The sequence below is a fragment of the Phyllostomus hastatus genome, unplaced genomic scaffold (assembly GCF_019186645.2).
Source record: "Phyllostomus hastatus isolate PE091 unplaced genomic scaffold, TTU_PhHast_1.1 phas_contig_40, whole genome shotgun sequence".
Taxonomy (NCBI): Eukaryota; Metazoa; Chordata; class Mammalia; order Chiroptera; family Phyllostomidae; genus Phyllostomus; species Phyllostomus hastatus.
The window spans coordinates 77,500,661-77,513,702 of record NW_025333872.1 but is presented as its reverse complement, the minus strand read 5'-3'; the positions used below and the strand labels follow the sequence as shown (position 1 = coordinate 77,513,702).

Here is a 13,042-nt window from a genome sequence, read left to right as displayed (position 1 = left end):
TCGGGTTTTCACTGCCCTGTGCCTGTGCGTGTATTTAAATGACTGAAAGCTCTGTAAGAGTTGCTTTGGGGGTTACAAATAAGTTTTAGTAAGTAGGCAAATTTGCAAATAGGAAATCTACAAATAATGAGGATCTGCTATCTTTTAAAACTTTAATAAAAATAAAAACACAATTGTTTCATAAACCTGTGGGTCTTTATAATAAAGATTGAAGAAGGGAAAGGTTAGGTAAAGGAAATTAGGTCAAAAGGAAAAGTGTCACTGACTGCTTCTCCCAGCATGGCTCGTGCATATGCCTTTTTCTCCTTTTCCTTCCTTCCTCTTTGGATAGAAATATAAGGCATAAAAGTTCCTTGAAGACAGGGACTGTCTTATTCAAAACTGAATTCCAAGCATCTATTTCAAAGCAGGTATGAATAAATGTTTGCTGAATAAAGGATTGGGTAAACAAATGGGAGCAACTGCTCTGAGATGCTTGTTACTCTCCCAAGTCAGACCCGACCCCTGTCGGAGACACACAGGCGGACATTTATTTAGCAGTGTGCAAAGGGCGACCGTGGACTTCACAAAACTCCTGGTCTGAATTCCCCAAGTATTTCTAACTGCAACTAGAATCTCTCCAGTTTTCTTTCCTAATAGATTTCTGGATATTGACTTTTTGGATTCTTTCTTATTCTTGTTCTGATTGATTGTTTTTTTGTTCCTTCTTTATGTTCCAAATCATTAATATGATTCTTTGCTTCATCACTCTACTGTTGTTTCCCTGTAAATTTTTCTTTATTTCAATTAATGTATACTTGATTTCTGACTGGATCTTTTTTAACGTTGCTGAGGTCCTCACTAAGTTCCTTGAGCACCCTTATAACCAGTGTTTTGAACTCTGCATCTGGTAGATTGCTTATCTCCATTTCATTTAGCTCTTTTTCTGGAATTTGATCTGTTCTTTCATTTGGGCCATGTTTCTTTGTCTCTTCATTTTGGCAGCCTCCCTGTGTTTGTTTTTCTGTATTAGGTAGAGCTGCTTTGACTCTGTGTCTTGGTAGCAATGGCTTAATGTAGTAGGTGTCCTGTAGGGTCCAGTGGCACAGCCTCTCCTTTCCCCAAGCTGAGTACTCAAGATGCACCCTTCGTGTGGGCTGAGTACACCTTCCTCTTGTAGTTGAGCCTTGGTTGCTGTTGTTGCTTGGGGCTCCAGCAGTTTCTTCCACTGACTCAATCCCCACTGGTTTTTGCAGCCAGAAGTTGTGGGAATTTATCTTCTTGGCACTGAAATCCGGTGCTGGGGTTGTAGTGTGGGGTTGGGACTCCTCGCTCCCGAGATATCCCTCCCAAATTTTTATCCACCACATGTGGGTGAGGGACCAGTCCATTTCACATCTGTGTCCCTTCTACTAGTCTGGACACATGTGGTTTCTTTAATTCTGTAGTTGTCAGACTTCCATTCAACTCTGTGTCTGATGGTTCTAAGTAATGGTTGTTCTGTATTTTAGTTATAGTCTTGATGTGGTTGTGCAAAGAGGTGAGCCATGTCTGCCTGTGCTGCCATCTTGACCAGAAGTCTCCATGCTTTCTTAAAGAGAAGAATCCGACATTAATTGCCTTAACTTCTCATCCCCACTTTCTCTGTATTTCTGTACTTTCACCTTGCTTTTTTGCTGCTTTCAGATCTCAAAAAAGAAGTGCCCTTCCTTCATATGCCTGACAGTTTCCCCTCCCACATTCTTCTGGCCCTCCGTCCATCAGTGATCCCCATCCTCGCTCCTCATCCCTCTGGTATCTTCATTTTTTATTCATTTAACATGCTCCTATTGAATGCCTGCTTTTTTTCCAGGCACTAAGGTGGAATATTATATAGGTGGTATACTGGTGAATTAAACCGAAGTCCCTCTACCTATAGAACTGACAGTCTAATGATTGAGAGTAACTGTAGTTAATAAGTCACAAAATTAAACATATAAGCCGCAAAAGGGTAGTGAAGGAATTATGAGGCCAAGTAGAAAGACGTAGATGGGTTAGTTTTTATAAGGTGGGCCAGGTAGGCAGGAGGATGCATTGGGAGCATTAGCAACAGGATGTGCAAAAGCCCTAACGTGTCCAGAAACGCTCATCAGAGAAACTGAAATACCAGCTGCTCACAGGCAGAAGGGTGAAAGAATGAACACAGGATGGAGGGAGGGACCAAATCCAGCAGTTTACAGGCTATGTGAAGAAACCGTACCCCAGTGTTCTGGGTCATTAACACCTTTGTCTTACTTTTACTCTTTCCTTAACTTTTGTAACACTGCACTTACTTCTCCTGTTTTTCTGTCTCTGGCTTTGCCTGCCACTAGAATACAAGCTTTCACCAAGATACATGTTGCATCTGTTATTTGTTTCTTTTATTTTTCTGTAGCATATTTTTTCTGGATTTCCCCCATCTACCCTTATAGTTGCAAATATTACTTTGGTATATTCTGCATCTGTTAACCCTGGCTCCTGTTCTGAATTCCCCAAGTATTGCTAACTGCCAACTAGAAATTTTCACATAGATATCATCTGGAACCTTGAGTACAAAATGCCTAAATAAAATCCATATTTAAAAACTTGAGTTTTCCTCTAAATTCCAGTGCATTAATGGAACCATCACCTACCTTGAAGGTCAAGGAGTTCTCTGTCAAAAGAGCAGACAGGTAGCCAAACTTCAGCAGGGTTTGTAGCATAATAGTATAAGTGTTTCCGATAGAGTTCTACATTAAATGCTAGGTGAACAAATAGAAATAGCCCCTCACCCGAGTCCAGTCAAGAAAGGCTTTTTCAGAGGAGTTAATTTCTTTCTTTTTTTTTTTTAAGATTTTATTTATTTATTTTTAGAGAGGGAAGGGAGGGAAGGGAGGGAGATAGAGAGAGAGAGAAATATCAATGTGCAGTTGCTGGGGGTTATGGCCTGCAACCCAGACATGTACCCTGGCTGGGAATCGAACCTGAGACACTTTGGTTCCCAGCCCGTGCTCAATCCACTGAACTACGCCAGCCAGGGCTTAAGTTAATTTCTAAAATGAGGGTTATGGGTGAAAGGACATGCAAGGCAAACTGAGCAGACATATACTAAGGCCGATACACGTGGGCCACCACAAATGTTTCATCACGCTGGAGCTTAGGATGCACAGCGAAAGCAGAGCTGAACCTGAACAAGTGGACAGGATCACAAAGGTCCTTGTGTGGCATGTGTAGGAGCAGGATTCTTGTCCTCAAGGTAGTAGGGAGCCACGAAGGATATAAAGCATGGAAGATGACATCAAACTGGTTATTTCAAAATGTCGTTCAAGAAACTCTGAAAAGACTGGGAAAAAGCAATACTGCAGGAAGTAAGACCCGGAACCTGTCTTACGCTGTTGCAGTAACCCAAGCCAAACATATTGAGAAAGTAGGATTTGGTGACTAAATCCACAAGAAGGAAAAGGAGAAATCTAGGTTTCTAATTTGAACACCTCTGTGTATAAAAATATAAGAACTTCAATTTTGAGACACGTGAAGTTTGCAATATATGTACAGCAGCCAATTGCAGATCTCTTAAAAGCTTCTATGGGACTCAAAAAAATTTTGAAAACTTGCAAGGTAGTATGGGATGAAAATTTTTAGATCCAAGTGTGTATTTAGAAAAACTATTGTCTTTATAAGATTTGGTGAAAACTAACAATTGCTGGGTCATTATGAAGATCACTGGAGATCTGAATTCGTTGTATTGATTTGGAAGTCGTTAACATAAACATGCTGGCTGAATCTGTGGGAGTAGAGAAGTATAAAGAATGAATAAGGACGAAGGGTAGGAATCAGTAAGGATGCCAGCATTTTTAGAGTGAACCCAGGGGGAAGAGCTTGGGGAGGGTGTTGCTATGAAATACACCCCCCCCACCCCCCCCACCCACCCCCCCACCCCCCCCCCCCCCGGCCTCCATCCCCGCCTACAGCAGTCTTCATTCTTCTGTTCTCTAACTTCTAATGTACCCCTCGCCCGCCTACTGGAGATATCTTCCTAAAACAGAAGTCAAGTCATGTGACTTACCAGCTCAGAAATGTCAGTGGGCTCTACGTTTGTCTATGTAGTCCAAACCTGGCAAATGGTTTTGGATCCCATCCTCAGAGATTGAAAAGAAGGTTCGACCTACTGTTCTTCCTCATCCTCCAACACAGGCTGCTGGTGCGCTGCCCCACGGACACGTCCCTCAAGCTTCTGCTCACCCTGCTTTCTTGAACTGTGGGGTTGTGGGTACCTCCCCAATTAGCAGAATTTCAATTTATCCCTTAAGATCTAACTAAATGTTTCCTCCTCTGGATCCTTCTCAAAAGTCTCCAGTTACACAGTTCGAGCCTTCTGTTCTTTTTCTCCCCGCATTTCCTTTTCACCTTCACCATGACGTCTCTCCCTCTTCCTGTCTTCCTGTTGTGTCCGCACCTGTCTCCCCTCCAGTGTGAGCTCCTTGAGCCTGCACGGCTCCAGTCCCGGGAGCCAGCACCGCCCGCGCCCCGCTGGTGGAGTGGTGTTCCACAAGAATGTGCTGTTGTTTAATTGGCGCCGTTAGCCTCCAGCACTGCAGATGATGGATCACAGAGAAGGCCTTCCCTTTTTAGTATGTCTGTAGAAACTGCATCTTAATGCAAAAGAATGTTTTGTCCTTTAAGGAAAAGCATTATAATGGGAGGATTTAGCATCAAATACAAATCACATAATAATAAATTTTAAAAGCAAAGAATGGACATTAAACTCATATGAGTATTTAAAATCGTAAAATTGTGCTCCTGCAAACAGAATTTTAGCAATAGAGGAAATCCAAAGAACTTGTGTAGTCCAGTTGTCAGCCCTCTCCTGTGGGGACAGCCCTGTTCCCCAGGGCTCTGAGCACTGACTGGGGGGCCAGGTGTGCCCAGCTGGGGACCTTGCTTCACCTAGAGCAATTCTGCCTGTAAGTGTTTGTGTATGAGGTTTTCAATGAAAATTGTACTGAAAAGTTACTTTACCGTTACATTGTTTTGAAAAATAGGAGTGTAACCTTCAGGCTACTTCTGTAACCCTGTAGCGACTCTGGGCCTCCATTTCCTCATCTGCAAAACAGAGAGTGGTGCCGCGATGGCTCAGGCTTTCATTCTGAGCCCCTGCTGTTCTTTGCCAAACACAAAATCAGACTCCCAAGAGCGGTGGCTTACTTAGGCCACAGAGAGTTAATAACAGAACCAAGACTGCAATTTAACCACCGTCCCTGATTGTTGTTCCTTTCTCTCAAAAAAAAAATCCTACAAAGTGGATATAAACAAGTTATAGATATTAATTATATGGAAAAAATAGATATCGGGACTATATAAACAGCAGGTAAAAGTGGAGCTATTCTATCTTAAATTTGCCTTCTTTAAAGCTGGTGTGCTAGTTACAACAAACATGGTTTGAACACTTACATAATTTTACATTCATTCTTCAGATATATAAGAAATATTTGGGTGAGTTGTTTGCAGGGCCCATTTCTCCTTTACAGAGCTATTTATGAGTTGTTTCTTCTTGGCTAATCTCCATGTAATCAGTCGAAGCACTTAAAATCATTCCATTAATCATTCCTTTCCTGTTGAAGTCTCCCTGCATCTAAATGTAAAAGCACCTCTAAGAAGTCGTAAGGTTTCGGGAAGCAGGAGTCTGCAGATGCTGGTCCTTTCATTCATCTCTTTTGCTTTGCTCGTCTTCCTCTCTTTATCCCCTCCTCTCCAGTCAAGGCTACCCATGAGGAAGAAGCGGAGTCACAAAACAACTGTCTGAGATGTGTGTGTGTGTGGACAGGAGGGAACGCAGGGCAGTCCTGCTCCTTGGCCTTGTGGATGGTGGGGGGCGCTTGTGGGCTGATGATATTGTAGCCTTAGGGGCTTTTTGGATTAAAGAGAAAATAAAACAAAGCAACTCCCAGAGACACCTCCTCCTTCCCCCTCCTTCTGCTTCCATAACTACCCATATGGCGTGCTGCTGCCGAGACCAAGGAATGAGTGAGTAAAGGTGTTCAGAAGTGAAGTATTGGGCCTAATTAAATGAGCGTTCTTTTAGAAATAAGTATTAAAACTTTGTTATGTGGATACCCTACTTTGGGATTCATAGGATTTGAACACATCATTCACCTTTGGGTACATAGTTACAGTAATGCAATAATATAGTAAGAAAGATGGCAGGCACAATGTTTAACCTAGGTAAGACCAACCTTCTGAGGACATCACAGTATCCATTTCACGTGAACTGACTCTTAGAAGCAGATTTGGTAAGACCTGCACGTGGTAATATGTTACACTCATCTGTCAAGGTCACAAGTAATTAAAAGTAACATTGTCTTAGTGATCTGTAATTCTGTTTGATGTTTCCTCAACCTCTGGAGTAGTTCACTTTCTAATTAGAGCCATCATGTTAGTGGGTTTTTTATCCAGTAATTTAATAAAAGTTTCATATATGTAAATATATTTATGGTAAGATACTTGTCTTGCCATGGGCAAAGAGATACAAGTAATACTTAGACCATGTAAAGAGTAAAGCATCTTACCTTTAATTTGATGGCTGTGTTTGGAATTTTTATTTCATAAGTCTGGAAAAAAACTAAAGAAGTTCCATTATAATTGATGCTTTTTGAGCTAGGTTTCAATGGTTTCCTTAGCTTTTTGCTCTGTTGATTTAAGGCAGGTAAAGTATTCTGCAGTGTGAATTACTCCTTCAATTTGAATTTTCCAAACAAATATTCTTTAACTGAGTCAGATCATCTCCACTGCTAGAAGAAAATCAAGGTGTTTATCATTGCTTCTTTGGCTTTCTATGAAATTGGGTCACTTATTAAAACCTTTCACTACTAAGTCTTCTTGTTCTTTAATTCTCATTTTATTATATGTTTGATTTAATGCTATATAGCTAGTAGTAATGTCACATAATTATGGTCCAGAAAAACATAATATCCTTTTGAAGTCTTTCTGATAAAAAAGTAATGCTTGTTTAAAAATATTCAGTGCTGAATCTTGCTGAGGAATGATCCTGCAGGGATCTCATTGTGGAGGAAATCTAAAAAATCAAAACCAGCTCCACAGAGATAAGACTGGGGAAAGAGTAGTTACTCAAACAAGTTAAGATGGAAAGAGAAGGTTGTACTCCTTTTCTTTCATTTTGGTTTTTGTTTTCTGACTTTTTTTTTTTACTTAAATAAATAGATGTGGTATATCTCCCTCATTTGTATATGATTCAGTTTGTGTGTAATTCAAAACTTGAACGTAGTAACAATTTATATTTTTATGTGAATTTTAAGTGGATCCTTTTTATAACATGTAATTATGTGTAGAAAACATTTGTGGTCTATTTGATGGCAACCTTTGGTTGATATGTAAAAAAAACTGTCTATATCAAACACATACTTTTATCTGGAAATAATGTTCACATTCTAGAGGAACCATCTAACACTTAGCATATAATTTGACACCACTGAGAGTACTTATTTGTTTTTCTCGTAGAGGTGCCATTAATAAAACAGGCACTTGGAACAAATTTGGTAGAAGATTTTAAAGAGCTCTCAGATATAATATTTTACCTATAGTTTAGTGAATACATGATGAAAATACAAAGTATACTGAAAAGATTACGAAGTCAAGATGCAATGCCAAAAGGTAAATTTAGAACTTAAGTAATATCTCATGTAGTATTGCCAGGTTAATTTAGACTGATTCCGTGTGACACTTTTTGCCACACGCCTGGAAGCTGGCTTTCTTTACGAAGAGCTCCAGCAAGCTGAGAACTCTTGGTTGATGCTCAGAACAGGCGTGCTCTCTCCTCACTCGGCCCGTTGGCGGGGTTTCAGCATGTGAATGTTACCTGTGCTGTCTCCTCTGACTTTTGACTTCCTGTTTGGTGGTTTCTTCTTTCACAGCAGTCAGCCAACAAGGACAAGTCTCAGGATTTCCAAAGGAGCTGCGAATCTGTGACACAGTGAGCAACTTTTCTTCCTAAATAATTTGCAGCAATAGTTGGGTTTTTTTTTTTTTTATGAAGGACAATATTTCATTTTCCTTCTCAAAATATACTCTGAATTAAGTTTCAGATAATTGATAAAAGAGTTTAGTTGGTTGAAGGAGAATATTTTTTTAATTTTATTCATTTATTTTTAAACAGAGGGGAAGGGAGGGGGCGGGGGGAGAAACATTGATGTGACAGAAAAACATTGATTGGTTGCCTCTTGTACCTCCCCCAACTAGAACCAAACCCACAACCCAGGCATGTGCCCTGACCGGAAATTGAACTGGTGACCTTTCATTTTGTAGACCGATGCCTAACCAACTCAGCCATGCCAGTCAAGGCAAGGAGAATATTTTAATGGTTGGATGTTGAGGATGTGTATGAAAAATTACAAGAAATTAAAGTATCACACTAAAATTTTTTTAACATAATCTTTTTTGATGTATTTATTTGAGAGAGGGAGAGCAAGGAAGAGACACACATCATTTGTTGTTCCACTTATTTATGCATTCATTGGTTGCTTCTTTTTTTAAGTATATTTTATTGATTATGCTGTTACAGGTGTACCATTTTTTTCTCCCCTTTATTCCCCTCCACCCTGCACACCCCCTCCCATCAGCATCCCCCACCTTAGTTCATGTCCGTGGGTCCTACATATAAGCTCGGTGGCTTCTCCATTTCCTGTAGTATCCTTACCCTCCCCCTGTCTATTTTGTACCTACCATTTATGCTTCTTATTCCCTGTACATTTCCCCCCTTCCCCTCCCCACTGATAACCCTCCATGTGACCTCCATTTCTGTGATTCTGTTCCTGTTCTAGTTGTTTGCTCAGGTTGTTTTTTGTTTTTTTTTTTTAGCTTCAGTTGTTGATAGTTGTGAGTTTGTTGTCATTTTACTCTTCATAGTTTTGATCATCTTTTTTTCTTAGATAAGTCCCTTTAACATTTCCTATAATAAGGACTCGGTGATGATGAACTCCTTTAATTTGACCTTATCTGGGAAGCACTTTATTTGCTCTTCCATTCTAAATGAAAGCTTTGCAGGATAGAGTAATCTTGGATGTAGGTCCTTGCCTTTCATGACTTGGAATACTTCTTTCCAGCCCCTTCTTGCCTGTAAGGTTTCTTTTGAGAAATCAGCTGATAGTCTTATGGGAACTCCTTTGTAGGTAACTGTCTCCTTTTCTCTTGCTGCTTTTAAGATTCTCTCTTTATCTTTAATCATGGGTAATGTAATTATGATGTGCCTTGGTGTACATTTTTTGGGTCCAACTTCTTTGGGACTCTCTGGCCTTCCTGGACTTCCTGGAAGTCTATTTCCTTTGTCAGATTGAAGTAGTTCTCCTTCATTATGTTTTCATATAACTTTTCAGTTTCTTGCTCTTCCTCTTCTCCTTCTGGCACCCCTATGATTCTATGTTGGCATGTTTAAAGTTGTCCTGAGGATTCCTAAGCCTCTCCTCATTCTTTTGAATTCTTGTTTCTTCATTCTCTTCTGGTTGAATGTTCATTTCTTCCTTTTGTTCCAAATTGTTGACTTCAGTCCCTGTTTCCTTCCATTCACTGTTGGTTCCCTGTATATTTTTCTTTATTTCACTTTACACAGCCTACACTTTTTCCTCTGTTTTGTGACCATACTCAACCATTTTTGTGAGCATCCTGACTACCAGTGTTTAGAACTCTGCATCTAATAGGTTGGCTATTTTTTCATCACTTAGTTCTGTTTTTGGAGTTTTGACCTGTTCTTTCATTTGAGCCATAATTTTTTGTCTTGGAGCACCTGTTATATAGTAAGGGCAGAGCCTCAGGTATTCGCCAGGGTGGGGCAACCCCAAAACCTTAGTATAGCAGAACAACACTGTAACCAATTGAGCTATCGTCCAAGACTCACACTAAATTTTTTTATGGACCCAGTTTGTCACTTACTTTTGTTTGAGTTATCTTTGAATTGTATTAACTGAAAACATGTACAATATGTGGTAAAAAAATATTATGAAATGCCTATTTCCAGGTGTTAAAGAAAAATGCTAATACCCAGAACACTAGCATTGTATATTTTCTACAAATGCATAATGCATTTGGGCAGCTTATTTTGAGGTATTTATTTTAAAAGATCTCTGGGAAGTTTTGTATTTTAATTTGATACTTGCTGTATTACTTAATACATTAAATAAGACAGTCCCTCTTTTACTTTAAAAGAATTACATCAAAACATTCCCTAATAAATTGTCTCAATTTTTATCATTGAAGATCATTTTGTACCTAATTTTAAGCCCAAACTTTATACTGAGACATCACTAGCAAACCGTCACATGCCTTGAACATGCCTCAAATAGCATAGGTATCTGTCATGCCTGCCTGTCACCCCCCAAAACACATGAGTGCACACTTTCACCCATGTACACACAGATAATCCCTGCTGAATTTTCTTCAGGAAATTATCCGTTGAAGTTAACCCTGTTATACACTTTGACATTTTGAAATGTCTTCCGGTTCAAAAATCCTGACTCAGATTACAGTCTAATTTACAGGAATTACCAAATGAAAGCATGCGTTATTTCAGAAGATAATATTTCATTCTACAGATAAAAGATTAGCATAATATTTAAGTGATATTTAAAAGAGTCACCAAATCATGACCTAGAAGATGGCTTAGGCATTCTTTCCGTAGATTCTGTTTTATCGTCAAGAAAGCTCATGGGAGAGGCCTTGTGCAGGTCGCATGGGGCCTGTTTACGTCCACTCTGGGGCCAAGACCCGCATCTCCTGATCCTCTGACCGTGTGTGTGTGTGTGTGTGTGTGTGTGTGTGTGCGCGTGCGCGTGTTTTAGGCTGTATTCAGTGTTGTCAGGCTCCTTGGTAAGATACCATTTTGCTATAGTTTTAAAATCTTTTTTTGAGAGAAAAAATCTATTATTAATTAGATAACTATATATAGCCTTGTGTCGCTTCAGAGCACAGCCACTGACAGTGTCACAGTTGATTCTCACCGCTTCCCTGGGAGAGTTGCAGACCGGGAGGGGAAGCGAGACCAGAGAGGCTGCGGCAGGTCTCAGGCCGCTGCAGGCAGCCAGTGGCCAGGCCAGAGCCAGACCACCCGTCCCCTCCTTCCTCATCGGCCGTTCTCTCCACGTCTTCCTTCTTGTCTGTCAGGAGGTGCAAACACACATCCCAGATCCTTCCGGTTTTTATTTTTGTTTTATCTGCCAGGTATGTTTTCAGCTCTAGTCTGCATAATTGAAAGTTTACGTAGTAGCTGATAATATAATCACTGACTGTGAGGAGATTATACTCAACAAGAGAGTGCACATATGAAAAACAGACTGGAACAATAAGGACAAACTCTATTTCAACAACCAAGAAGGGACCACACTTAATACCCTATGGGAACAATGCTCTTGGCATCCTTGAACACATTGTTAACACTTTTTACCTGGAAAGTGAATGAGAGACTGGTCACTCTGACTACGTTGGACACCCAGTTTCAGATGTATAGAGAGATCCTTGCCATACTTTCCAGATTCAAGTTGAAGAGCCTCACAAAACATCCCAGCTTCTCAAGGTTCTCAGAACAGCTTGGTTTTTCCTTTTGAACATGGAGTGTTTAAGGAGCATCTGAAAATAAATTTTCATGAGAAGTTCAGATATGTCTAAGTACTCTAGTTCATCTAAAGTCTTTGGGCTTTCCCTGAACTTGTAATTTCTTAGAAGCAAGCATGAATTAAGATATATTTCTCATGACTTGAAAACTTGTAGGAAGATGGGAATACTATTTATGGCCCAGTATGCACAAAAAAATTCACCTCTTTATTTCTTTAATTTACCTAAGTGAGTCCATTGTACCCAAGTAAATGGACGGAGGCTGGTGGTTTTTTTGGTTTCTTTGGTTTCTTTGCAGTCTTGCCCTTCTGTTTGCACCGTCTAACTATTAGTTGCTTGACCAAAATGAGTCACAAAGGACCGCCTTTTGCGACTTTCTACTTGAATTTCTTGTCTTGCTTCTTCCTTTATTTTTTAGAAATGCCAATCACTTCTGTGCAAATGATTTATACATATTTTAGTAAAGCTACACTATTTTTAAGATAAGAAGAAGAAACTTCTCTAGGTTAGTTTAACAAAGGCATATTCTTGAAAGTCTTGGACTTTCACTTTCGTACTGCATGCCTCTATGTTGTTACTATCTGCTGCCCAAGTCAGAGTTTCCAAGGAAACTTCCATAAATATGTTACAATCCATATAAATACAATAGTATCGGTGTTCCCTAGTTAGTTACTAACATATTTTATCTTGAGTTTATTGGAGGGTTTTTAAAACAGAGAGTGCTTTATTATTAACAACTTGAGTCAGAAAGAAGTTAATTTACATGGTCAGTCATATTAAAGTCCTTTATAAATATTGTACTCAAATGTGAACTCAATGAGTGAGTGAAATCTCTTCTTAATATAATGTAGTAAGAAGTTAATTCCAAGTATTTCTATCACTCCTCCACTGTGTATTTTCTCATCATTATAATCCTGTTCTGGACTCCTTCAGTTTCTTCTTGTCTTCATGAGAAAGCTGTAATTTACCTTTTCCTCTAAAATACCCTGTTACTGGCAACGTTTGTTAAGTTCTTTATTTTTTGGCCTCTTCACCCTCCACACATACCCACACTTCCGAAGTCAGAACTATCCATTGGCAGGTGGATGGCATAAATATGTTCTTTATCAGATACAGGACTTGCAGATATTTTCTCTGTCTCTGTTTTGCCTTTTTACTCTTTTTCTTATTAGTGGCTTTTGAAGAGCAGACTTTTTTTTTTTAACTTCTGATGAAAATCTGTTTACCATGTTTTTTATTTTATGAATCATGCTTTAGTGTAGTATCTAAGAAACATTTTCCCAGGGCCACAAAAGTTTCCTCCTGTGTTTTCCTGTGAAAGTTTTATGTTACCAGGTTTTATATCTGTCTATGATGTATTTTGTGTTCACTTTTTGTATATGATGTGAAGTTTGGACAAGAGAGTTTTGTTTTGTTTTGTTTGCAGTTGTTCTAGGATCATGTGTTGAAACAC

The 13,042-nt window shown here is 39.4% G+C and overlaps 1 protein-coding gene across 1 annotated transcript in view; it reads left to right on the top strand.

Annotated features, from left to right (window-relative positions):
- The window catches only part of AHI1 (Abelson helper integration site 1), a 188,783-nt gene that overhangs the window by 163,724 nt on the left and 12,017 nt on the right, over positions 1-13,042 (top strand). The window contains exon 23 of the mRNA XM_045843567.1: positions 7,905-7,963. Within this exon, the coding sequence (XP_045699523.1) occupies positions 7,905-7,963 (59 nt within the window). The remainder of the gene's footprint in view (positions 1-7,904; positions 7,964-13,042) is intronic.